The following is a 26,866-nucleotide window of genomic DNA, read 5'->3' as shown; positions in this document are numbered from 1 at the left end:
TCCATGTTAAATGTAATTGCTGCTGGTTCCTCCTTAAAATCAAAGTATCACAATATGTCTACAGCCTGATTCTCTTTTTCCCTGCACACAAAGGCAGCATGCCTTGACTGCAAAAATAGCAGTCCACACAGAGACATTCGGCTCACAAATTCCTACACAAGCATGTGATGGTAGAGATGAGTGTTCACAGTCATTAACACTTTGCCTGTGATGGATAGTATTAATAAGCATTCAACAGTAACGTTCATCTAGGTGGAGGAACAGAGTCACACTGCCACCATTCATTACAGCTGGATATCACCACTTAACTGTAGATGGTCCTCCCACATGGTGCATGCTGGGAGGCTGTAATTCTTCAAATTAAGAACTGACCAAAGGCCTTTGGGCTGGTGTGAAAGACCAGCCGAGAGCTAACATTGAAGTATGTCCTTGTTCTGATGAGGGCAAATCCCAGAGGGTGAAGCTTGATTCAGTCACAGCCAGCATCATACTATGAGCCTGTGGCAGCAGAAAACACCAAGATCACACTGTTTGCTTTATGACGTAGATTTATGGAGAAACGACAATTATAATTATAGAAAATGGTGTGATTTACAGCAATCTGATTTACTATTACTGTAAAATAAAAGTTCATAGAGGATGAAACACAAAAACACACATTTCCCATTAGTATTTTAATTCCAAAATTATTAGTTAGTGATCTACAAAATACAAATTCACAAACAAACACCCGGAACTGTGGGTCCCTCCAGTTTCATTTCTGTGCATATGAATAAAGCTGGGCTTAACATTACTTACTATGGCTGATAGTGTACAGTACCTCACATTATTGAGGGATTCTTGAGCATAAGAACATGCAGGTTACAGTCATTATCTGAGGTTGCTCTGAGATTGTGGCGCTAGTTTTTTTTAAAATATGCATCCTTGAATGAAAGTGCAGGGCCACACAGGATGCCCAAGAGAAGATCGTTTAAGTTGTTGGAATCGATATCATTCACACATTACTATACTGCCTCCTGGAGGACACATACTGTAAGGCAACACGACTTGAGATCTGTCAACAGAGCAGGCACAGCAAAGAGAATGCATTATTTCACTGAATCAAGGCTAAACAAATGATTAAACAATACCTGGCAAGAGACACAAAACATTACAGACTGGTCTCAATTGGAAACATTACCATCTGAAAACATTTTACTTGTAGAACATGTTATATTTTGCAGCATGTGTTTTTACGCAGCAGGTTAGTCAGTATGAGTCCAGGGATTTTAATAAAGTGCCTTGTTAAACAGAGTAGCATCCTGAGTCATAAAGTCTGACATGCATTCAGCTAAACGAAACAGTAACATTACGGATGGAAATGCTACATGTACACTTGTAAAGTACAGCAGTCCTCTACATGCAGCAGTAAGAACTTTTAAGAGATCAAGTGGTCATACAGAATTTCACTGGAACTGGGAAACTAAAAAGAGCCACTGCCAAGAGCGTCTTCATCAGGAAGTCTGCTCTCTCTCCGTTTCACAGTATCCCTACAAACTCCCTCCTCCTAAAAAACACGAAACAAACAAGCTTGGTCCTCTTCTCTAAAGATTTGACAGAGGAATGAAGGAAAGGAGAATCAGGTCAAAGTTAACAACATTTTAACCTACTAGTTGTTGATTTCCAGTTATAAAACATTAATTTAGTTAAGTAAAAGCAAACAAATGAACTGTTAAATCCAGGGTGCATCACATTTGGTCACCACTGTTGGGAATGATTACTACAGTATGTGTAATTACATAACAGACACAGTCATGTTTTAGTTACGGCTTTTGTCAAATATAGATTGGAAAGATTGGCACTGATGACAAGGCTACACTGTGTTTGTTTGCATTTTGGACTTCTGCTATATCATAAACGGGGTCTAAAGTTAACTTGTTTTGTCCACTAGCCAAATGGCTAGTGAATGTTCAAATAGATAACCATCGTTTTTTGCCTGGTGAGTGAAGCAAATCTACCAGCCACTTGCATATTTTACCAGTATTTGGCTAGTAGATGGTGGTAATTTGGGAGCCTGATCATAAACTCTGTCATGGCCTAATATGACACATCTTGCAGGAAACATCTTTTTAGGCCACAATCGTCGCACATTAGTTTGAAAACACCGAACTACACTGGTAAACTGGGCTTAAGTACTGCTGAAAGTAAAAGATAAATTACAAAATCTGATCTGGAATTAGGTAAAGTCAACATTTAGTCTGTCTGTGAACATGACAGATGAATTCTCAATCTCTGTACTTCTCATTCTGTCATGTAACTAACCCTGCCTGAAATTACACTAAACAACTACATTAAACATCTGCTAGAGCTAATTTGAATATTCTCTCTATGTCATTCTAATAACCCCATTTGAAGCACTGTCATATTGATTAATCTATGCTGATAGAAGATACTGTCCGTTAGTTTTAGTATTTGTCCCTTCTAGAAGTTGGTGCTCATGATAATCAAAGATATTGCTAGCTGTGAGATGGAGGTAGAGCAAAACTAAAAGTAAAACATACAGAAGCCCAAAATAAACTACATGAGTCCCTTTCTCTCCTTGTTTTCTTGTAAATGCCAGGAGTAGAGTGATGCTAGGGTGTGGTGTGGCTGTGTTGGGGGGGGGGGTCGTCTTGAAGAGCGGCTGGTCACACGTCATGCTCAGGAGATGATGCGGATGCCGAAGTTTTTCTTGAGCTGCTCTAGGAAGATGAAGGTGAGCACTGTGTGAGGAATCAAGCGGATCCCTGCGGGGACCAGACCCTGCAACAAAAAAATCTACGTTAGATTACGGTTTGTAGTTTTCTACCATTACATCTGTCAATTTAAAGCCATTAAAATAAGTAATTTTGTATAAAACAGGTACTTCGTCATTAAGGTGGACTGCCAGCGAGCTTTTAATGTCAAGTACAATGTTGCCAAATATCTTTTTGAAGTGATTTGACAGATTTATTGTTAAAACTTTTTCATTGTTTAAAAAGGAAGAATAAAGTTATTTGGAGCTACATCAGAAATGCTCCTCCTTCATGCCTCTGACTGGGCAGGTCTGAATATGTTTTGGATTAACAGCTGAGCTGGCAGAAGCATTGTAGAACAATGTAAAGACATTTGCTCTAGCTTACAAACCACAGGTAGACTGTTTTGTTAGCAGTGGTGTTGGAGAAAAAAAGACCACATCAATTAGCATCACAAACATCCAAACCTGACCATTGCAGCTAAGTTTATAAACTGCACAAAGTGCTACAGCTAACTGGCTGCTGTATAGCAAAGAAGAGACGTGTCCATGCTTGTAGATATCTCTGATTAAAACTGGCACCAAATAACCACAGTGCTGTTAATGTATAGTGTGTAGGACCCTTTTTTTTACCTTGTAAAATGCCAGCGGACCAAGCTTAGCAGTTTCTCGTAAGCAGTGCGTCACCCCCTAAAGAGAGACACCTTGGATTAGAATGAATACTGAGGACTGAAGACGATGGTCAACAGAATGGACAGAAATCCACTCACTGTGTACTCTCCCTTTGAGCTCATCAGCCTTGTCTTTAGTACATCCAGAGGTTGGCACAATACTGTAGCACAGCCTCCCTTCAGAGGAACACATCAGTTTACTAAAGAGTCCTATAATATTCACACGGTCTCAATCGGGCTTCCAGGGCACAGAAATAAAACCTGATACTTACAGCGATGAAGCTGGAAAGAAAGTGTGTGAGTATGTTATCTCCCATGATGCCTGTTCCCAGCACGAGCTGCTTGGCCTGGTCATAACACGCCAACTAAAAGGTAGGAAAAGATAAGGAGAGAATAAATTGTGTTATTTTAATGACCAGTCTAATCTGTGCTGAAGCCCCATTCTCAGTACAGCGTGTCTTCCACATACCTGTGTGTAATGAGCCACAGAAAATAAAGCAAATAGATGGCCTCGTATTACACATGGGGTCAGCTCTCAGACTGAATAATTTACCTCACTTTGTGGCTCCCCTATGTCATAATAATTAACAAAGACTCAAAAACCCACAATCCTTTACCTTCACTCATGGCTTTTGAAAGCCACCAAAGCCCTGTGCATATTGGGGTCACTGTCTGGAATGATGGCATTTTTAATAAATTAAGTGGGTTGGCCTTTATATGGCTCACAAATAAATCAATCAAAAAAATACCCTGAATATCGAGCTGTCAATTTTAAATGAAAAATGTCGGACTTTGGCGTCTCCCAATGGCAGTATTAGAGAGAGAGAGAGAGAAAAAAAAAAAAAAAAAAATCAGGATTCGGTATTGTCTAATCTTTCTATAACTACTCGAGGATCTTGGGTATTAAGTGCACGCGCAGGTCAGAAATATTTTGTCGGCAACTACAAAGCCGCATGTTCTGGCATCTTAAGAAGAAACACTGATAACATATGGATCAATCAAGGGACACTTGACAGTAACGTTTGTCACTTGTCAACATCAGCTTATCAACTAATTCCTCATTCAACACCTTTATTCCCATTGTGTTACAGGTTGTGTGACATAGTCGACGTAATCGATTGCGTAAATGCGTCATCACAAATAATTTGCGTCAACGCGTCACGTGTAGAAAAACAAAAAAAAAACAAAGCTGCCTCCAGCAACAGCGCAAGTATGGATTCATCGCGAGTTCAACAACACAATGAGAAAAAGGATCGCACACGGTCTTCTAAAGTGTGGGAGTATTTTACTCTTAATGCCAACAACAATGTGGTAGTCTGTAGACTTTGTAAAAAGCATCACTGAGTCAGGATAACAGCAGCAAAACACTGTAAGTTCTGCTCACCTTTTTGCTCTAAACCCTTTCCCTCCCAAGTAGAGTTTAGATTCTCTGCCCGAGCCCGAACTTGGCCCACGGGCCGGGTCGAGACAATATTTCCTGCCACTATCCCCGGACCGGGCCGGGCCCTTGATCAAGCGTTTGTGTTTTTTTTAATCATTACTTTATTGGCCTAATTGGGTGAGGAGAAAGCTATGTCTCTCCAGCTTCTCCCGTAGCTCTGGGTATATGTCCTGCACTGACATGAGTGTGAGGTAAACTGTGCTAAATCGTGTCTCCCCCATCTGTAGCACTGTCTTCGATAAATGCGCAACCAGGCCAGATTGTTTCAGATATCTCACGAGTCCTTTATAACGTCAGTTATAACGGCCCACGTATTAAAAAATTGTCAGGTTAAAAATTGGGCTCGGGCTCATAATTCCAGTTAATTTGTCGGGCCGGGCCGTGCTCGGACACAACGTGCACAGGCTCGGGTAGGGTCGGGCTTGATTTTTTGTGCCCGATCTAAGCTTTACTCCCAAGCATGTGCGATTATCAACATAGTGACACGGAATGTGTTCCCAGTAGTAGCCCAACGGTATGTTAGTCCGTTGATTTGGTTTACCATCATCATGAGTGACCCAATCGATTACAGACTATTATATTAGACACTCTGCAACTTGCCTTATGTTGGATTTATTTGATACATCAGATTTCATATATTGCTAAAATTGCACTGTTTTACTGTAAGATTAAAAGGGAGAAGAGCTTGGATGTTAAACAAGAGCTTATTCATTATTTTACATACTACTGTTAAAATCAGCAAATACTTTTTGCACTTGTTCTGTTTACTTTAAGTTTCTATTTTTGTATTCCTCCTGAAAGTGACTTTATTTTGTTGTTGGATTGATCTGGCTTCAGGTTGCACTACAAATTAATTTTACTTGAACAGAGCAGTGTTAAACAGTTTTAATAAATGGAGATTTGAACCTTATTGAAATTGTTTTGTGTGAATTGTTAATAATTGAGCAATGGGAAAATAATTGCGAATTGAAAAAGTAATCGTTAGATTAATCGAAAAATGAATCGTTCGATTAGTCGTTTCAAAAATAATCGTTTGGGACAGCCTTAGTGTACAGTCATGTATCTTAAAGGTGCAATATGCAATACTGACAGCTAGTGTTTAAAATAGTTACTGCAGTACAAATTCAAAATACTGGAGTGTCGTCTCCCCCGCCCCCTCCTCCCCAGATCTGAAGTTCACGGAGGTTGCCAGGCTGATACTGCAGCATCCACAACAATGTTGCTAGACGCTTGTCTCACATAGCCAGACATTACTTCACAGCACAGCGGAGTAGCTAACGTTAGATGCTGGCTATATTGACAGTCATAAAAGCCTGTGCTTACGCGGAGCTCTGTACCCAACTGACAAGCACACTTTTTCGGCTTAGAATTAAAGTAGGAACAGCTAAAAACACAACAACCTCCCCATCCTCTCCATACGCCAGACAGACACACTTCCTCGGCTTATAATTACAATAGGAACCGCTAAAAATAACACTACCATGCCATTCTCTCCACCCGACGGAACACACTTTATTGGCTTAGAATTACGGCAACGATTGCTTCCCGATTTACAGCCTTGGCTTCAAATAACTCACCGTTGTCGGCTACGCCCGCTGAACAGGCTACATGTTGTAAACAGCCGTGGCCCGCCTGACTGGTCCTCCGGTAACGTTAGCAGTTAGCAGGGTTAGCATGGCGGCGTTAGCCCGGACCAGTTGGGATCACTTTACTAGCTGTGTCTCAATTGTTTTTGTGAGTAACCAACTCGGGTACTCTACCTATATAATTCAATGTGAGTAGCTACATAAATGTTGAAGTGACATAAAATGCCTGCCCCTTGTAGCCGTGATAAATTAGCCTGAAGCTAATGCTTACCTGTTATTGAAATTAGCCAACTCGGCATCCTTTTGGGGTCTAAGCTGTCTCCATCTTTCAAATACATCTCTAATATTTACCCGGGGTTTGTTAGCTATGTCTCTGGTCACGCAACCGTTAGAAACATGCTAGGTCGGGTAGAATCTATCTCCGTTGACCCTGTTAGTTTGTTTGCTGCTTTCATGGCTGTACTAACGTTACAGCTGTAGTGCGCTGGGTTTACGTGTTTACAGGTATATCTGGCAACCCGGCCTGGCTGTCAAACTGGGCAGTTGACACACAGGCCAAAACACAAACAGAAATTCCGTCACGGAACAGAAATTTCAAAAGGAGAAAATACTGGCATTAGCATTGTTGTCAGAAAAGATAGAATTTCAACTTAGCATGTTTCCTTAATATCTGATGACAAATTGTGGTCATTTTTGGATTTATTACAGTAAATATATTACATATTGGACCTTTAAAAGGTCTAGTGATGAACATACTGAAGAAGAAAAGACTAATGGTTGTGTTGCACTTGTATTGTAACTGTAAAATCATGGGAGACTCTTCAAAGTTATGTTTAGTGTGCAAGCAGCCTTCAACACTCTACTTATAGTATATTCAGAGCATGCCCAGCGTTGTGCTAAGATACAATGTATTCTATACTGTACCTTATTGTGTGGTCTACAGATAAATACTATTTTACATTTGTGAACTAATTGGATGTGAGCAGTTGTATTAATGCTACAGTCTGAAGTAAATTTCCTCCCGATATGCTTGCCAACACAGACTTTACAAAGTTAAGTGAGGCGGAGATTATATGGATTAATGCATAATGCATTGTTTAAATAGAACCATGTGAACAAGCAGCATATTTATCTAGGATATTGATTCAGCATTGATAAATGAATGTACCTTCTAACTCAATTTAATTCTATTATCTTATTAAAAAGGACTTACAGATGGCCTGGAGAGAGGAAATTATCTAAATTGAGATTGAATAAAGCACAATACAAATATAAAGTAACAAGCATTGCCCCCCACTGGCCTGATGATCCCTGGAGTCTCTTGAATACCTGCAGGCATTTAAAAGGACGTTTTAAAGTTACGCATTGTATATCTGGTACTTGCCTGTCCCACAGTGACCATCGCTCCTCTGCTGGACGCCATGGTGGCTCCTGAGAACAGTCTCCTCACACCCTCTGTGAGACGGGACACAGGTCAGACACGATGCCACTGTGTGCTTTACATTTAGTTACATACACTATATTGCTTTGGATTGACCTTCTCTGAAGACTCTGAAGAGCCCATCAATGGCATGTTTGTAGCTGAAAGGGGGGAAAAAAGGGTTCAATTACAATAAGATATTTAGAACGTCTAAACTGAAATTTTTTAGCTACAGAAGTAACAACACTCACTTTCTCCTCAGTTCTGGAGGTAGTTTCATGTCATTCTGCATCCTAGAAGCAAAAACAAGTACAAATTGGTTTGCTTGTTTGAAATAATTTGAATTGTGTAAATATTATTGAGAGTTCAAATTGTCAATGCATGTTACCTGACATTCACCATGTCTGCCGGCGTGCCAACAAACCCACCCGTGAAACCTGTTGGCAAAGAAACACAATCCTGTATGGGTGTCTGTGTGTGCATTGAGAGAGAAGAAGCAGAATGTGTGTGTGTCTGTTGAGAGAGAAGAAGCAGAATGTGTGTTTGTGTGTCTGTTGAGAGAGAAGAAGCAGAGTGTGTGTGTGTGTGTGTGTTGAGAGAGAAGAAGCAGAGTGTGTGTGTGTGTGTGTGTGTGTGTGTGTGTGTGTGTGTGTGTTCCCACCTCCAAAGGCTCCCAGCAGGACCTTCTGGTAAAAGGGCATGGGGCCCTGGCTTGTGCTGCCCATCATGTCCCTTACTGTCTCATATATGGCAAATCTGGTGAGGGAATAGGACATCTGAGAGGAGAGGAAAAAAGAATGAGTACCCTATACTCTCCTCACTATTTAACATTTTCTTTTTTCAACCACTAGGAGGAGACTTTGGCAATTAATTTATACTTTTTATTGATTGATTCCCAGTTGGGAAATTATAATTTTACACTCTAGAACACACTACACACAGGCCTGAAATACACACACATGCTCAGGTCCTATACATGCACAAACGGAGAGATGTCAGAGTGAGGCAGCTGTGAGTGCTGGAAAGGTCCCCCGAGCAGTCGGGGGTTCATTGCCTTGCTCAAGAACACCTTGGCAGTACCCAGGAAGTGAACTGGCACCTCTTCAGCTACCAGTCCACACTCCGTATTTTGGTCCATATGGGGACTTGAATCAGGGACCCTCCAGTTCCCAACCCAAACACAACCAATATAAAAAAAAATCCTTCGGCCATAAACTAAACAGGATGCATCGTTTACAGGATAAAACTTATCCTATTCTACTTCATCATCCAGTAGCTGTCTTTCATCTTTTCTTTCTCCCTGAAATCATATTGAATCTCCTGCAACATTAACAGCCCTGCTGAACACACTGCTACCCTCCGATGCTTTATAAAAACTAACCCATTGACCTATTTATAGTATCCTGCAGCCACAAACCAACATTTTGGTGTGAGCCAATGGTGACGTCACATGGTCAATATTACCACACGTTTTAGAGCAAATGTGCTCTGTCAAAATCTCTCTTCCTCTCACCAGAAACTAAAGATTTGTGAACACATTATGTTTTACTCAAACGTCCTTTTAGGTTGAGAAACAACTAAGACAAATGCATTCCTTTTTTAGGAAGTCATGTACACTGAAGAAAGCAAAGTGGTGAAATAAGTTAAATCACTTCTCAAAACTTTTTTAATTTAGTATTATTTTGAATTGTCTGATTTTATTTGTCTCATTGCAGTAATAAAAAGTGCTTTATAAATAAAGATTTAAAAAAAAAAAAGATGGGATAACTATAACTGAGTTCAAGCTAAAAAGAAATGGGAAATGCTGTTTCATAAAGTACTTATGAAACCCTCCAAACTACAAATTCTTGTCAGACATCTCTGGTAGAATTCAAGATTATTGTAAACTCTGTCTTAACTGTATTTGTTCTTAGCTTACCTTTAGCTTTAGTAGGGCCTGAGCACGAAAGTGCAAGGCCCTATTGTTTTTTCATCAGATTATTTTTCCGAGTCCTTCATCGCATTTTTGAGGGGGTTAGAATGCACGAAAACTCAAAAATTTGCACACGTCACAACTGGTGAAAATTGCAACGATTCAAAATAATTACTCATATGCACCACTAGATGGCGCTTTTGCAGAAGAAAACCGTTTGGCCCTATAACTCCCAAGCCGTACATCGCACATTCAAAAACCATATATCTTTGCGTTCCCTGGATCCAGCTGAATCTCCTGATATAGGCCACGCCCATTTCTGCCTCAACTTTTGTGTGTGAAAATCGCGATTTATCAAAAACCTACTTTGCCGAACTCCTCCTAGACCGTGCGACCGATCTGCACGAAACTTGGCAGGTAGCATCTCCAGACGGACCTGACAAAAAGTTATCTAAAGATATTTTGGATTTTTATAGGATAAAAATTGCACATATTACGCACAAACAAATTTGTGTAGCTAAGTATGAAAACACCAACGCAAAACTTAAGATTCTTGTTTGCCATGACCCTCAGGAGATGCCCCACACATTTTACAAAAGTTTATAGCTCATGAACGGGTCATCTGATTTTTACAAAATTTTAAGGGTACCATTTAGGGCGACTCATGAGGCCACCCCTACAGTAAGGTACTGATTGGTCAAAGTGGGCGTGGCCTATGGGACCCTAATTGGTTTTAGCCTTTGGGCACATTTTTGACGGCCTCAATATATAAGAAAACTCACAAAAATTGGCGCCCACATAAACACCTGGGAGCTTTGCGAGACAGCAATTTGGCCCAAACCTGTAAGTGGGCTCCATAGCGCCCCCTAATGCCTGGAAGGCCTTAACTTGGATATAGTTGCTCCGATCTTCACCATATTTAATACCCATATTGCTCTAATCATTGCGGACATATTTCCCATTTACCTTCATTAGCTACGCCCAACCGGAAGGCGGACATTTTTAATTATGCATTTTTCATGTGTTTTACATTCTTTCGAACTCATCCTTGGCTGTGATTTCAATCTTCTTGAATCTTTGCAGGTAGTATCTGTTGACCCTCATGACGAAACGTTATCCAGAGAATTTTGATAGTTGAAAAAAATGCGCAAGTTACAGCAACTTCCTGTCTAAACAAGAAGTTGCGTTATCTTGGCAACAATTATTCCGATTGCCCCAAAACTTGACAAGGTTGTTCGTCATGGCTGGTTTAGCATCTGTGCCAAAGTTGGCGTCAATCGGCCATTAGATGGCGCTCTTTTAATTTTTTTTTATTAAATCAGCAAAATATTGATATATGGGAAACCTACTCTGTCTAACTACTCCTGGGGCGCGAGTCCGATCGGCACTAAAACTGGCATATAGACTCAGAGGACCCTCGTGACAAAAAGTTATCAAAAGAATTTTAATAGCTAAAACAATGCACAAGTTACAGAGGACCAACTTCCTGTAGGTGGCTGTTAAAACATGAACGTTGTATCTTGGCAAAAGTTATTCCGATTTACATGAAACTTAGAATGTAAATCGGAAAAGACATGTGATGTTGCGCCGTTCATCGCTGCTTGCAGCTTTAATCTTAGTATTATTGTCTGTTTCAGTAGTTTTATCTGTTGTCCAATTTCCTGTCGTTATGTCTGCAACTTTTTATTGCTATCATCTTGGCAAGGTCTCCCTTGCAAAAGAGGTTTCCACCCTCAGTGTGACTTAGATATAGATTTAAACAACAAAAAATAGAAATGACAAACTATTGAAAACATTAGCATACACAGGCTCAGGAACTGTTTTAGGCATGCACACATACCTGTCTACAAAGGGAGGCAGAGAGGCCATTGTAAAGAGCCAGCACACCATCGTTCTTCACCACATGAACGGCCATCCCCATCATCCTCTTCTTCACCTCCTGCTGTGTCTGCAAGTGTACCTGGAAAGACAGTCATGTATTAGGTCATTGTCGTGACATAAGAAAAGAAAAAATGTGACAGAACACAGACACATTTCTTGTGGTGTTATACCTTAGACAGCAGTTCACAGATTTGGGCAACTAAATGTGTCAAACAGCTACACGTGTCACCTCTTTAATACAGTTGTTGTGTTTATTTATAGCCTCAGAGACCTAGGTGCAGATTGGTAGAGAGTGCACTTGGGGACAAAAGGTTTATGTTTTAAAGGTTCAACTCTAATAATGGAGACCATTTGATGCTGCTGCAGTGTTTATTGATGTGTATGTGAATGCTGCAATTATAGATACTATAATTAAACTCAATGCACACTATAAACATGACTGTAACAGAGTATTCATCAGTTATTTCCCCCCCAGCAAAATAAGGTCAAAAACCATTGAGGTGTCCTCTCCCTGTTGTTTCATGAATGTACTGTAGTCTCAACTATAAAGTTACTGGTCCAGTGAACTCAAGACTATAATTAGGGAAGATTGTACAATAAGGATAGGTTTTTATAATTGTACAATCCTCCCAAATTATAGTCCCAGTTTACTGGAGAGAACACACATTGTGTGCTATGGCAGATAAAATGCACATATACACGATCCTTTGTTAAAGAATACAAACAGAAATATGTAAACAGCAGTCTTCATACAGCAATATAACAGTAGCAATGACTGTCACATGTATAATTATTAAATAATGGTCACAATGTTAAAATAACAGTGCTTAACTGAAAAGCAATATGTACCTGTTGCATTTTAATGCAGGCTAATAAGGTAAAAGCACTGCTGAGTGAACAGAAAACCTCGCCCCCCCACCATATTTGTCTGATCTTCTCCAGCGTCCCACTCCCTCCCGCTCCCTCAGATCCTCTTCCTCCATACACCTGTCTGTCCCCTCCACCCGTCTCACCACCATGGGGAGCAGAGCATTCAGCCGCTCTGCTCCCCATCTCTGGAATTCATTACCACACCAACTTAGAAACATCGATTCATTCCCACATTTCAAATTGCAACTCAAAACATCTGTTTAAAACTGCCTTTTCCACTTAATGTCAATTGCTCTGCCTCTTTCTGTTGTTGTTATTGTTGTTGTATTCTTATTTCTTGCCGTTTTTAAATGTCTTATGTATCCCTGTACGGTGTCCTTGAGTGCCGAGAAAGTCGCCTTTAAATAAAATGTATTATTATTTAGAAAAGGCTCCAGGATTAAATAAATCCTGACTATTATCCTGGTCCAGAGCAGGCTAGCTGCACAGAATAAATCTCCATGGTAACTTAAGTGCCCCTGCTTTTGTGCAACCAAGTCGTCTATCAGTGTTTTAAGCCCCCAATGTCTCCTTCCAGGCAGCGCTGCCTGGAAGGCACTAGGATTAGGCAATGGTTAGGGTTAAAGGTTACGGTTAGGTGCCTTGAAGTCAACGGTCACAGCGCTGCCTGGAAGGAGACGTTGGGGGCTTAAAACACCATCGAGCAACCAAGTCAAGGCTAAATTCGTCCAGGATAACTGGAATATCCTGGCTTAATCCCTTATCCTGGTTTTGTGCAATAGCCCCCCTGAGCTTAGTCACGCACACGCACATTACCCTCACTTTGTACTGCAAGTCATAGGTCATTAAATATGTGTAACAATTACCTTTTCATAATTTTGAACATACAAACATTTCAGTGTCAAACTTACTATAGCTTAAAATTATACCTCAGTTCCCAGTGAATGGAAGTGATACAATATTACATTAGTTATGAAAGGAAGATCACATAGAATAGCCAGAATGTATGTTATTTGGTCAAAGATAGTTCTCAGATACAGTAGTTTTGGGGAATTTTAGTGTTTTTCCACAGGTTCTGCCATGTAATTACCTACAATTGCTTAATACTACTAAACGCAAAGTACTCAATGTTAATGGGAATGTCAGTTTTGCAGGTGTTCAAATATTGACCTGGATGGACTGAAAACCTTGAGTCAGTGGGATTCATCCTCGGGGGAAAATAAAAATAATTTTATTTATATAGCACTTTTCAAGCATTAGGCACGAAGTGATTTCCAGATTAAAAGATTTAGAGGATATGAATTAGGAATCAGAAACCCATGTAAGTACGTTGCACAATAACGTCAGGGAATTTAATCCAAACGTATTGAGTGCTTTGGTATTTTCTCTAAAGCTCTGATAAAGGGAACCACAAAGTAAGTAGTGCAAGCATGTAAAGCCATCAGCAAGCTAATGTGTAAAAATCACGCACACACATCGTGGAGAAATATTACACCCAGATGAGTTGATTGAGAAGTGGCTGGCTACAAGATAGTTTTTTTAGGTGAGGTCAGAAAGATCCTGTTGAGGACAACAATAGAGCAGCCTATCTGGTAGTGTAATGGATGACTGGGTTTACACAAACAAGGAACATGTGATGTGTGTTTGGTTAGGCCCCATTTCCCTACTGATAACCACATTCACTTATTCTCTTCTCTATACTACATCCTTCTAAATGTATATGCCCTGCTGTTAGCTTTAACAGGAATATGCTAAGGGTGCATCATTATGAAGCTATCCACTTTTTAAGCTTTGTAAGTTTCTGTGTGTGTTTTTTACGCAATGAGGGAAAACGTTTTTTAAATGTTCTTCATGAGTGAGGAAAGATCTTTGTCTTGATCATCATAAGTATGGACTGTTTGCTCATAGATTCATTTCATGCTACAATGGTAGCTCTCAGGGGAATCAGAGTGGGGGAATGAATGTTCGGATGGTGAATGAATGAACAACACACAGCACAGCAACACAATCCCTTTTTTTTTCCTTTTGAGTCTGACCATCTCAGCGCCACCTTTCCCTTTTCTTTTTTGGCTTTCCATCATTAGACTCACACACATACACACACACACACACACACTCTGTCTGTTAACGTTACCAATAGACTTCCAAACGTGACGAAGAAAAAAAGCGGTGCTCAATGGCTTTACGTCACAGGCCGACCAGGGCTATGCCATTTGGGGATGGACCGCTCACTGATCCCCCTATATTTCTGAAAATCCTAGACATGGTTGTGACCGTTAGTGCTTTCTGATTAGCCTATGTTTGTATTGAAATAAGAGGCTGCTGCGGCCCGCTGTACGGTTTGAGCAGAGGCTGCACAGTTTGACCAGCGGGCAGGGGCCGGGCACCGGATGGTGGTGCTAAGAACCAGAAGCAATGTATAACTATTATCAGACCGGCCCTCGCGGCCTCGAAACACTACCGGTCTACCGGGAAAAGTCCTGACTCTCCCGATTGCCACTCCGCCTCTGACTGACACATAGGTGCTAATAGCATCTACTTTGATCAAACACCTACTGCAGTGTTTCCCACACAAACTAATTTCTGGCAGTGCGCCACAGAATCAACACTGGCCGCCACATATTGTGCTTTGTTATTCTTTTTTTTTTTTCTTCTTTTTAACGCTATTAAAAAACACGCAGCGTATTCACACACACACACACCTCCCTGGAAGCATGGCCTATTTGGTGGAGAGAAGACGGCTGGCGAAATCAGTAGCGGAGTGGCAATCGGGAGAGTCGGGACTTTTCCCAGTGGGCCGGTAGGGTTTCGAGGCCGCGAGGGCCGGTCTGATAATAGTTATACATTGCAAGTTCTTAGCAACACCATCCGGCGTCCTGGTGTGCGGCCGCTGCCTGCTGGTCAAACTGTACAGCCTCTGCTCAACCTGTATGGCGGGCCGCAGCAGCCTCTTATTTCAATACAAACACAGGTAACACAAGATACTACTGGTGAAATAAGTTACTTCCTTATCTCAATTTGGCCGGCTGTGGCATAAATTAGCTTGGCAGTCAGTTCCAATGCACTACTTGCTTTGGGCTGAACACCAGTTGTTTTTTTTCAGCCACAAACACAATGGACAGCTAACAGACTGTGAGGAGACATTCGTTGAATTTGACAAAAAGTGTATTGGATTAACATTGCATAGTCTACCTTTAAAAAGGTACCTTAAAAACCCTTTCTGCTCGAGTGCCACAATTGCATCAAAATCTGAACATGGACATGATGAACATATTCTTAAATTCAGTGTAACTTAGACTTTCTGAGGATATCATTATCTCTGATGACCATCAGGAATAAACACCCATAAATACATTTGGAAATTATAGAAAAGAGACACTCCTTATATAAGATGCTTGTCTTAATTTCAACATTTTCTATAAATCAAATTTGAGGCTTTCTTAGATTTAAAGAAAATCCTCAGTGTTGCAGATGAAAGCTTTTCATCCCACCGAAGGATGGAAACCATAAACCAAGAGCCCCGCTCACTGGAAACAAGATCCAATGAATGTTAAACAGTAGGTCCACTCCACTGTCATTTAAAATGCTGACAGTGGGTTTGCATTTGTTATTGTCATGTACGGTATAAATCAGATTATGAGAATGTCCACAGACAACTTCAGAACAGTAATATTTATTAAAAGTTCACAATGGAAAATGCTTACTGCTCAGACAGGTTGTTCTTGTCCTTAAAGGATTTTACTTTTTTTAATCTTTTAATAGATTTTGTCAAAACTCCAGGGAATCCACCAAGTACTGGAGGCGACTATCAAGTTTTGTGGTTTTGTAGATAAATGAAAATGAATGAGTGAAATGAGTCTCACCCTCGTTTTAAAGTCAGACTGTTTGACCCAGCTCACGTGCACTCAATCTGGATGTCTAGTCATCTTAAAGGCCTTGTCACAATAAAGAGGTTGCTCAGTCAACATTTAACTGTGGATTAAACTCATTTTTGGGTAATTAGGTATTTGTTGGTAAACCCACTTTTATTATTTCCTGGAAAAACAAAAGAAAACACAGAAGGAAAAACATTGACGTTGAGAATTTACTTTCCAAATCATTAATATTTTTAACAGCCATGATGCTGGCCTCGTTCCTCTGGATAATAAGAATATAGAAAGAGACACTTATGTTAACTGTGCTTTACAACTACACATGTAGACAAAATGATGTATGCAGTAAATGGAAAAGAATTACTTTACAAAAAAGGACTTTATGAGCATCAAAGCAACTAAATCACCAGAGGAGAGTTTTACTGTAATGTAATGATTCCGACCTTGTCCACATAATTACACATCACATGACTGCCTGAGGAGCAGTTTGTGTTATTAGGGTCATGTGCTGCTGTCAATGCAAACGAAAGAGAGGTGCAAGTAAAGCGAAGGATTTTGGCATTATTTAGAGATGTCACCTACTAATTAACTCCTCTGTGCAGCACAGTGAGGCAAAGATTAACAAGAGTGAACATGCATGATCCCACTGACACACAAACACATATTATGACAGGCTGCTTATGAAGGGTAAAACACATATTCCCTCTGGTCAGTGTGATCTAACAATTACCATCTATTTACCTCAACAAAACATGACTACTCATTGTAAAACTAAGGCTTCATTGGGCCATTCTGTGTACTTTAAAATGAATCCAACAATGACTTTATATTATTTGTCCTACATTACAAGCAGTTAGGCTAACCAGCTTGGACTTGTCCTAACCTGTGCCCTAGATATTTGAACAGCCTTACACATCCTGATAGACATTACTTACATTGATGCCATAGAAGACATGTGATACCTCAGAGCATGGCATGCCCACTAAAAGCTCAATGCAGCTACTGCACGCACACATGGAAATCTAATACAGTAATGTGATGAATGGCCAGGCGATAAATAACTGTAATGTAGCCTGTCTTGTAGGACTACTGCTGGAAACAGCTGTAGGGCTCCGGGCCTGCTCTCCTAAAGTACACACCAGCGGAGGGTCACACACACACACACACACACACACACACACACACACACACACACACACACACACACACACACACACACACACACACACACACACACACACACACACACACACACACACACACACACACACACACACACACACACACACACACAGCCTGTTCCCTTCAGCTCACCTTAAGCAGATCTAGCGGATGTGTGCAGCATGCTGCTCCGCAAGACGCCAGCCCACCGAAATACCACCGCGACATCCGTTTCTCCGTCATGGTTCCGTTCTCTGTCGTTGTCCGATGCAGCTACAGCGGTGACTTCCTTCCTCCGAGTCCGCCTTCGACACGCTGCGCGCCTGCTCTGTTCGCTTCCTGGCCTGCACGGTACAGCTGGCAGTATCTTGTGGTCTACAGGACGCGGATAACCTCGTTAATCTTCAAACATTCCGATAAGAGACTGCGCCACGGACCGGGGGACTTTGGGCTCCTGCAGCATCGCGCACACTCACGCCACATAACGTGTGTGTGTGTGTGTGTGTGTGTGTGTGTGTGTGTGTGTGTGTGTGTAAAAACACGGAGTGTATGTGTGTGCGCTGTCTGCTGTGTTTGGGCCACGCGGAGAAGAGCGCAGCCAATTGCCTCTGTGAATGGCGGAGCTGCCTACCCGCCCGGGCTTCGAGATCTAAGGTCGAAAGCCCCGAACAGCACAAACTCACACACGGCCCACTTTCACCTCGACAAACGGTCATGCGGGTTTTAAAGTGATACGCATCCTTCCTGCAGCTGTAGAGAGTGACAATATACACTCCTGTCTCTTTAACAGGATTATAGAGTGGGCTACTTTCTCAAACATGCAGGAACTTCAGTCAGTCGAGATTATTTGTTAAATGTGCTCTAGAAATAAACTTCACTGTTACTTTGTGTCGAAATATGTAACGTCGTATACAAGGCTTTTAGACACTCTGGGTTGTTACATGCCGGACTTAAAACAAATTCATTTGTGAACCCTAAAACAATCAGAAGCGAATAGAAATGATTGAAGATAATCAAGTCTACAGCTTCAATTAACAAATATGGGACACCAAGTTTGTTTTCTATCTCATCAAGAAACTGGGTCATTTGAAAGATTAAAGAAGAAATTTAACACGAAAAGAATAAAATAAAGGGCCTTGCATACTCATTTCAGGTTATTTAAAGAAAGTTAATAAAATCAAAAACAAGTTATTGATAATAGCCTAAAACAGAGGTTTGAACGTGGGCCTATTTTATTTTAGATTATTATTATTATCTCGTTGAAGAATAAAAACAGATTTATAAAATTGGTTGTTTTATTATTGTATCTGAGGCAGATGTCATTTCTCCCATTAGCAGTGAGGTTTGTTGGTAAGAACTATGTTTCACTTTATCTAAAAAATAAAAATTATAAAAGGAGGATTTCTACACACTGAAAATATACTTAGTGTTTAAATTCCAAAGCTAGGTCTTAATCATGAAAGTTACAGAATTGTTTGTTCTTTTCTAAGATATAGGAACTTTTAGCACAGTCCAGAGAGCAGCAGGTCTTTTCATGCAGTCCTTTTGCCCTTAAAACAAGTCTTAATCTGTTCTTCTGTGTTGTGTCTTAGCAGGGCAGAATGCATGCAAGACAACATAAAGACACTGTTGGATGTATATCTTTTCTTTTTCCTGGCTGGCTGTTGGCACCATGCTGTGTCAGTTTCTGTAATAATGTCTACAATAAAGTTGTCTGTTGAATCAAGTGTATCTTTTTGAACACACATCTCATAGCTTTAAAAAACAGGTTATGCAACACTATTGTAAACACATCAACCAAAGCAACTACAAAGTAAATAAGGGCTTACCTTAATCACAGGTGCAACATGCTACATTTTGAGATGAGCACAGATTTTAGCAGAAAGATTAACAGTCATAATATCACATACCACAAACATACATGATAAGAGGTTGACACAAGCTGCAAACTGCAGGCGTTGCTGATTTCCAATAGCCTTGTACTTACAACTGACCTCCATATAACTAATATAATCCTGTTTTATTGTCCTTGAAAACATGACAGGGGGATTACAATGTATAATGAAAAACAGACAACATGCAAAAGTATTGTGCATAAGTGGTTATGAATGATACAATGGCAGTAAATACAAAAAGACTAAAGATGGATAATACAGTGCCACATTTACAGTGTGTACTCAATAATATATACTGTATGATGTTATTAAGTTAATAGTGTAAAAGCTAGATAAAACATAATACAGTGCCACATTTACAGTGTGTACTCAATAATGTATACTGTATGATGTTATTAAGTTAATAGTGTAAAAGCTAGATAAAACATAAGTGTTACATCTCAAGGCTATGTTAGACAATGTATGAACAAGAGTAAATTTGCTCAAAACATTCATAAAAAGTAAGTAAACAAGCATCGCACTGACTGCCCACGTATTTTCAGTGAACACACCAGCATACACAGATAAACTACACTGGCCTTCTGTACACAGACCGCCCACACACACACATACACACACAAGCGCTGGCAGAGTGGAATTTAAGAAATGTAAATCACACACATTAGTAAAGCTCTAAACATGCAATTCCTCCCACAGTTGCTGTCAACTCCCAGTCTAACAGAAAGCTATTAAATAATGTAAATTCTATTAAAACCCCTTTGCTATGTAGTTTATGGTGTACATTTATTAATAATGTAAAACAATCATTTACCAAAGTGTAATCAAATCTGCATTATAATTTAAAGAAACATGTACAAACTCTGCTTCATAAGATATAAAACACAACATAGGCTGAATATCCTCTAATAGATGAACTTGTAGTTTCCAAAAGGTTGTCTGACGAGGTTGTGACCTCTGTGTTTGTTCGTACCTCACATGACCAATAAAATCATCTCATACAAACGATTTTTCCTGTTGCTTCACATCTCTTGCTGGATGTGGGTTGTCCTTAGCTGCTCCTCCAAAAATAGGCAGCGCTCTTCCTCCCGGTGGAGAGGAGCCCACATTCAGCAGGGAGCCCCCCACCAGGAGTAGCACGCTGGCCCCCCAGCCCAGGTACAGCGCGGGCCCCAGCTCTCTCTTAAAAGGCGCGGCAACATTCGGATCATAGAAGTCCCTGATGGTTGTATAGGCAGTCCAACAGATGGGTATCAAGAAGGCCAAGCCAGACACGAGGAAGAGCAGCCCTGCTATCCTACCCAGCCGAGCCTTGGCGGCCTGGTTTCCGTCACCCATGCAGTGAGTACCTTTGGCCCCTGCCACACCGAGCATGAGGGCCAGAAGGCAGAGGAGCAGGGAGAGAACAGTAAGGCCTCGGGCAGCTTGGGCAGACGTAGGTAGGGCCAGAGTGGAGTCATAGGTCTTGCACTGGATCTGGCCTGTGGTCTGAGACAGGCAGTTCATCCACAATCCCTCCCACAACACCTGGGCAATCACCAGCTCTCCACCCACGAAGGCAGACACACGCCACAGAGGAGCCGCACACACCAGCGCCCCGCACACCCAACCCACCACAGCCAGCACCAAACCCAGCAGCTGAAGACCTGATGATGCCATGGCCGCTGAAGAAACTCTCAACGTGAGAAAAATGCTCCTTAGAACAGTCTCAGTCCAGATTATTTGCTGTACTCACGTCGCTGAGCACTCAGTAGACTAAAGCCAAGTCTTCCCACAATTTATCAGTCATTCATTAAGATGTCCAGTGATTGTGAGTTTTTCTTCTCCTCAGAACCCTTTCTTGTTTAACACCTGTAGTTAAGATGAGTGAGAAAATTAGTTTTCAACAAATTTACATAGAAGCAAATTTTAAATGAACTTGTTATTTAGAGTTATTTTAGATCTGAGCTAATGGTATGATAATTACTTTAAAAGCTCTCTAAAACTTACCTTTTAATCACCAATCAAGCAACCAGACGTCCACAGGCAACGTGATGATGATCCCTTGTGTGTTCCTTGGTGGTATAGTCATGTGATGTGAGTAGTTGGTGTCTTTCTTCTGTAATGACTGGCCAGCTTGTCTCTCTGGATCTCATACACAGGGGGGTGGGAGGGCAGCAGTGTGTAATTCTGCATACTAATATACACACACACACACACACACACACGGCTAGTTATGGAAAAAATGACAGCACAAGGACCCTTTGTTACAGACATTGTTGTATGCTACCATGTTCTCATTTCTTGGCGTTGGAGTGGCCATATTGAGGCAATGGATGGAGCTGAGGAGGGGGAGGATGAAAGCAGATTAGACCCTGATGCATTTAGAAGACCTGACAAACATGATGAAAGAACTGGAAATGGCCTCCCAGATTCTAACTCCCAGATTTTTTGGGGGTGAAAAAATGCAGTGAATATAATGATAATTTTAGTGACACTTGAGTTGTTTGGACATGTTGACAGCACGCAGGTGTCTAAATTAAAATGTTGCTCTGTAGAGCCACTAGATGGCAATAGAGTGACTGCCACCATTCCCACACAGGCTTCAGCATCCCCTCGTTTCAGGCGCTGGGGTGCAGTCAGTGTGCTCATTATTTGCATTTTGCAGAAAGATGCATGCTGGTAAATAGCTGCCTGGTAAGATACCTGACAGTACTGAAGCTCGCAGCCGAGTTTGGAATCAAAGTGCATTTAGCTTTGATTGTTACAATGCATGTTATCGGCGCCAAATTTGCATTTGCATTTGCATGCCATGTTTGTTTCCCCTTACCCCCAGGTAGCCAAAAACAGTTATTTGCAGGTTTGATTCTTTTCTATTCCATTGTCTCTGTCTCATTTATACAATTTCTCTGTGACATGGAGGGGTGAAAACTGCATTACATTTAAGTTATGATGCCACGTCTCCTTTAAGAGTTTGTGCCAAAGCTGAGATGTGGGCGTAACCTGCTTCAGCATGTAAGACATTTTCATCTAAGCTTTCTGGAATTTGGAGTTTCACTTTCTGCGAAACCCCTGATGTGGAGACAGAGAAATAAAGGGAGGGAGGGAGGGAGGAGTCTAGCACACACAAGTACAGATGTACTTTGATCTAAAAAAAAAGGTTAAGGAAAACACGGACCAATTTTGTTGTTCAAAGACAGGTTTGACTTGTGTTGTTTTTCTCTGCAACAAGATGGGTTTAAACTCAACTGAAGGTGAGTGTCTTTACTTGTGTGTAGGCATATTCACAGGCTTTTTGCACTCCTTAAATGAGCTGACACAAAACCCAAGAATTCAAATGAACTGTCTCTCTGTCTTTTTGTCCACAGACTCCTCCATTGCTCCAGTTGTCAGAGAGCTGAGGATTGTCCTGCTGGGGAAGACTGGATCAGGAAAGAGTGCAACAGGGAACACCATCCTGGGTCGACAAGCTTTTACCTCAGAGATATCTCCGTCTTCTGTGACAGAGACATGTAAAACAGAAACCTCCCACTTTGATGAAAGAACCGTGAGTGTGGTCGACACCCCTGGTGTCTTTGACACATCGATTAAGGAAGCCATAAAATGTGAAATAGATAACTGTATCACGCTGTCTGACCCAGGACCCCACATATTACTAGTAGTGATCAGACTGGATGTACGGTTCACAGAGGAGGAGAAGAATGCCGTCAAATCAATCAAAGACAACTTTGGTGAAGAAGCCTCCAGTTATACACTGGTGCTTTTCACCAGGGGAGATGAGCTCAAAGGGAAGTCCATTGAGGATTATTTAGAGAAAAATTCTGAACTCAGTGAGTTCATCAGTGGTTATACAGCTGGGTACATTGTGTTTGACAACAAATACATGGAAAATCGCACTCAGGTGGCTGATCTTTTTGAAAAGATAGATAAGACAGTGCAGTTCAATGGTAACCACTATACCAGAAGTATGTATGAAGAGGCCCAGAGAAAGAAGAATTTGAAGGAATGGTGGAGCAAGTGGGGAGGCTATGTGAACACTGCAGGTAATCACTTGATTGGGGCAGCAGTAGTCACAGCTGTCCCTGCTGCTCATAGTGCTATAATAGCAGAGGAAGTAGATGCAGCTACTGCTGTTGTTGCAGCAGCTACATCCATAAGAGCGATTTCAATGGTTGCAGGTGCAGGGATTTCTAAAGCCATCGGGTTGTGGATGAAACGTAAAGGCCCTGACAGTCCAAGTTCTGCCGACGGTGAGCGGATTAATGTTAGATCGGAAGACAGCCCAGGAGAGGGACAGTCTAGTTCGCCATCTCCCGGCGTCCCCTGTCATCCTTCGCGTAGTGAAGCAAAGGGACCGTAGGCTCTGTTTCCTTCTGCTGCTGCTGATTCGACATCCCGTTCTGACTCCAAACTCGTAAAATACGAACAATTGGGCAGTGGCTGTCAGCGTCAGATACGACGTAGTATTAAGAGAGACAATGGTAGCGAGTAGTATGAAAGCCTGAAATTCCACATAGGGAGGTTGGTTGTGGTGGATGGGTCAAACAACACAGGACTTTCACCCAGGAGACAGGGGTTTGTGTCTCGCGTGTCACTTTTCCTAAACCCAACTGGCGCTTTCTTCTCTGTTCGTAAACATACCTTTTATAAGCCCACCCACAATCTTTTCCTTAACCTAACTGCGTCAAAAGTGACGGCAATAGTCCCGACCAAGCACGTTTAGATAAAGATTTTTATTTAGCATTTAGAAATGACACTAAAGGAGACTTTTAGCGTCGTAACAATGCAAGAGGCACCTGACCAAGCATCCGTATTTTACGCGATGGGAGTGAGATTGTGTTGGATTCATGGTTTGTTATGGGTAACATGGCAACGTTTTTATCCGACCAAGACAAAGGCGACGTGGGCCGCCATGAGCGGGGCTATAAGGGCTGCACGGGGTGGCACCAGCCCCTCCTGAAATATGATTGTCCCCTCCTTGTTTTAAAAAAAATGAAAACAAGAGTTGTGTTATGTTTTATTTAGCAGAATTACATTGTGTTGTTCTATCCTATCCTATATTTCCTATATTTGTAAGCAGATTTTCTATGCTGTATTTTGAAAAAATGTCCCCCCTGGACCCCCCTGATTGATTTTTGGTTTCCTGTGCCACCCCCACTTTAAAAATCCTGGAATTGCCTCTGCTGTGTTCCTAGCTGTCAGCTTGGTGTGTCAGGGCCTTAAAACAGACAGCTGATTCATGTCAAGCCATGATCCTTAAAGCAGTTTTTTTTAAGTCATTCTGGTGATTTTCTTTTCATACATGGGCTCAAATTCATATTACATTTCTTTTGTCAAAACCTTATTGCATTCCTTCATTTCATTAATGTACATTTATACATATTAATCACAATTTTCATGCCATGAACGATTGCTGATCCTTTTATTATAAATCTTTTAAATGTTGATGCTGTAAACACTTATGCTGAATATAATTTTGTGTGGAGAACACCATTGTAATGTCTTTGTTTGATTTGTAAGAATGAAATAAAACAATGTGACAACAATTTCAGAAAGTGTTGTTGTGATGTTGTACCAAAATCTGTATTACATAAAAATCCCAGTTATAAGAGTAAGAATTCCAACAAGCTTCCAGGGCTCCACACTTTAGCTCATTACAAGCAGTTTATAATACTTTACTAGGTTTGTTTTACATGACAGGTCATAAGGGTTTCTGAACATCATGGTACTCTCTGTAAGCACAATGGAAAGTAGCTATAGCTGCCAAACTGCCTGAATGATGGCTCATAGTTTGAGTCAAGCAAAGGGAATATTCTGATCACAGTTGATCCTGGAACCACAACTACATTCAATACACTTGGTATGTAAAGATATCTAAAAAGAGAGATGTTTAGCAAAGAGGAAACAGATCCACAGCCTTGTTAAAAGAAAATGTCAAAGTGGGAAAACTGGTTCTACGGGAACACAGGCTGCAGTCACTTCCTGTCTACTTTTTTATTTTTAAATAGAGCTTTATTCAAATTTTACAAAATACAAGTTATAACCAGACAATGAAAACTGTTGACAGGACATTGTGTTAAAGTGCTCATATTATGCTTTTTGGCTTTTTCCCTTTCCTTTATTGTGTTATATATCTTTTTTGTGCACATTATAGGTTTACAAAGTGAAAAAGCCCACCCCAAAGGGATTTACCATCTCCAACAGAAAACACTGTTCACAAACTGCTCCAAACAGCTCTGTTGTAGTCCAGCCTTTACTTCCGTGACGAACGTGCATCACTTTGTAACACGTTATAATGCTCGCCTAGCTGCTAGCATGGCACGCCCTCATACTCTGCTTCTGATTAGCTAGCAGTGCTTACCAAGCTACTGCGCATGTGCGACTCCCAACAAAGATGGAACAGAAGTGAGATGCCTCACTCTGTAGCTAAAACAGAGAGCTCAACACACAGGGTGAAAAGAGGAGCTGCAGCAATGTGCAGTACAACAAAAATATGGTGTTTTTTGAAAATGTAACCATATAAACCTATTCCGGAACAACTTCTAAATACAATTATGAACCTGAACATAAGCATAATATGAGAACTTTAATTAGACGCGGAAACTAGGACGTTGTTTACAAAGAAAAGACAGCATTTGTTTAAATGTCTTGTTTTCAATGCAGGGAGCATTATGCATACAATTGCAGATATTACTAAGTGAATTTGCACTGTTCTGTTATTATTGTTTTTGTTTCTTTCTTTGGCACATCCTCATATGACTCCCTTTGCACTAATACCTCACTTCACTACTACCTTGTTTCTTTGCACTATAATTTTACAGTTATATTACTCATTGTGTGCATGGGTGTGTATGTGTATACTATGTAAATATAGTAAAGTTTGTGTTGTATCTTTGTATTACTTTATTCTACCTTATTCTGTTTCTTTTTATACTTGTCTTTTCAAATGTTATTCTAATTTAATGTCTGTCTCTTATTTGTACAATTTCTCTGCATGCAACACGATGGGGCAACAATTGTTTTTCATTGTGCCATCCTGTATTGCGTATTGTCAATAAACTGTTGAACATTGCACCTTGATTATCAGTGAACGGGGCATATCCGAGGCACTTTCCTGTATGTCCATCCCCCTCTCTCTTCCCTTTCAGATCTAAATTGTCACAAAAGTAAAGGCTTGAATGCTACAAAAGGGCGATGCAAATGAGTTATGATGCCACATCTCCTTTAAGAGTGTGTGCCAAAACTGAGATGAGGGAGTAACCTGCTTTAGCATGTAAGAAGTCTCTATCTAAACTATTTTAATAATGTTATAAACCTCATAACAACTAATAACTAACAGCTTTCTGAAAGTTGTAGTTTCACTTTCCGGGAAACCACTTAGGTGGAGAGAGAAAGGGAGAGAGTTTCACTTTCCGAGAAACTACTGATA

The 26,866-nt window shown here is 40.8% G+C and overlaps 3 protein-coding genes across 3 annotated transcripts; 1 reads left to right on the top strand and 2 right to left on the bottom strand.

The window, feature by feature from the left end:
* Positions 1-659: 659 nt before the first annotated feature.
* Positions 660-18,276, bottom strand: slc25a10b (solute carrier family 25 member 10b). Its single transcript, XM_078278051.1, has 11 exons — positions 17,720-18,276; positions 11,623-11,742; positions 8,532-8,646; positions 8,259-8,307; positions 8,122-8,163; positions 7,988-8,031; positions 7,835-7,905; positions 3,696-3,788; positions 3,523-3,600; positions 3,386-3,442; positions 660-2,781 (listed from the first exon to the last, which is right to left on the bottom strand). Exons 1-11 carry the CDS (start codon positions 17,807-17,809, stop codon positions 2,680-2,682), a joined length of 861 nt encoding a protein of 286 aa, XP_078134177.1. The 5' UTR covers positions 17,810-18,276; the 3' UTR covers positions 660-2,679.
* Positions 18,277-19,576: 1,300 nt separating this feature from the next.
* LOC144535528 (claudin-4-like) lies at positions 19,577-21,719 on the bottom strand. Its single transcript, XM_078278062.1, has 2 exons — positions 21,448-21,719; positions 19,577-21,309 (listed from the first exon to the last, which is right to left on the bottom strand). Exon 2 carries the CDS (start codon positions 21,115-21,117, stop codon positions 20,455-20,457), a length of 663 nt encoding a protein of 220 aa, XP_078134188.1. The 5' UTR covers positions 21,118-21,309; positions 21,448-21,719; the 3' UTR covers positions 19,577-20,454.
* An 814-nt stretch (positions 21,720-22,533) lies between these two features.
* Positions 22,534-24,983, top strand: LOC144535511 (GTPase IMAP family member 9-like). Its single transcript, XM_078278039.1, has 2 exons — positions 22,534-22,691; positions 22,806-24,983. The coding sequence occupies exons 1-2, from the start codon at positions 22,574-22,576 to the stop codon at positions 23,795-23,797; spliced, it is 1,110 nt and encodes a 369-aa protein (XP_078134165.1). The 5' UTR covers positions 22,534-22,573; the 3' UTR covers positions 23,798-24,983.
* Positions 24,984-26,866: the final 1,883 nt, after the last annotated feature.

Source organism: Sander vitreus, chromosome 2, assembly GCF_031162955.1.
Source record: "Sander vitreus isolate 19-12246 chromosome 2, sanVit1, whole genome shotgun sequence".
NCBI lineage: Eukaryota > Metazoa > Chordata > Actinopteri > Perciformes > Percidae > Sander > Sander vitreus.
Note: the sequence above shows the minus strand (reverse complement) of the source record. Positions and strands in the feature narration are given on the sequence as shown.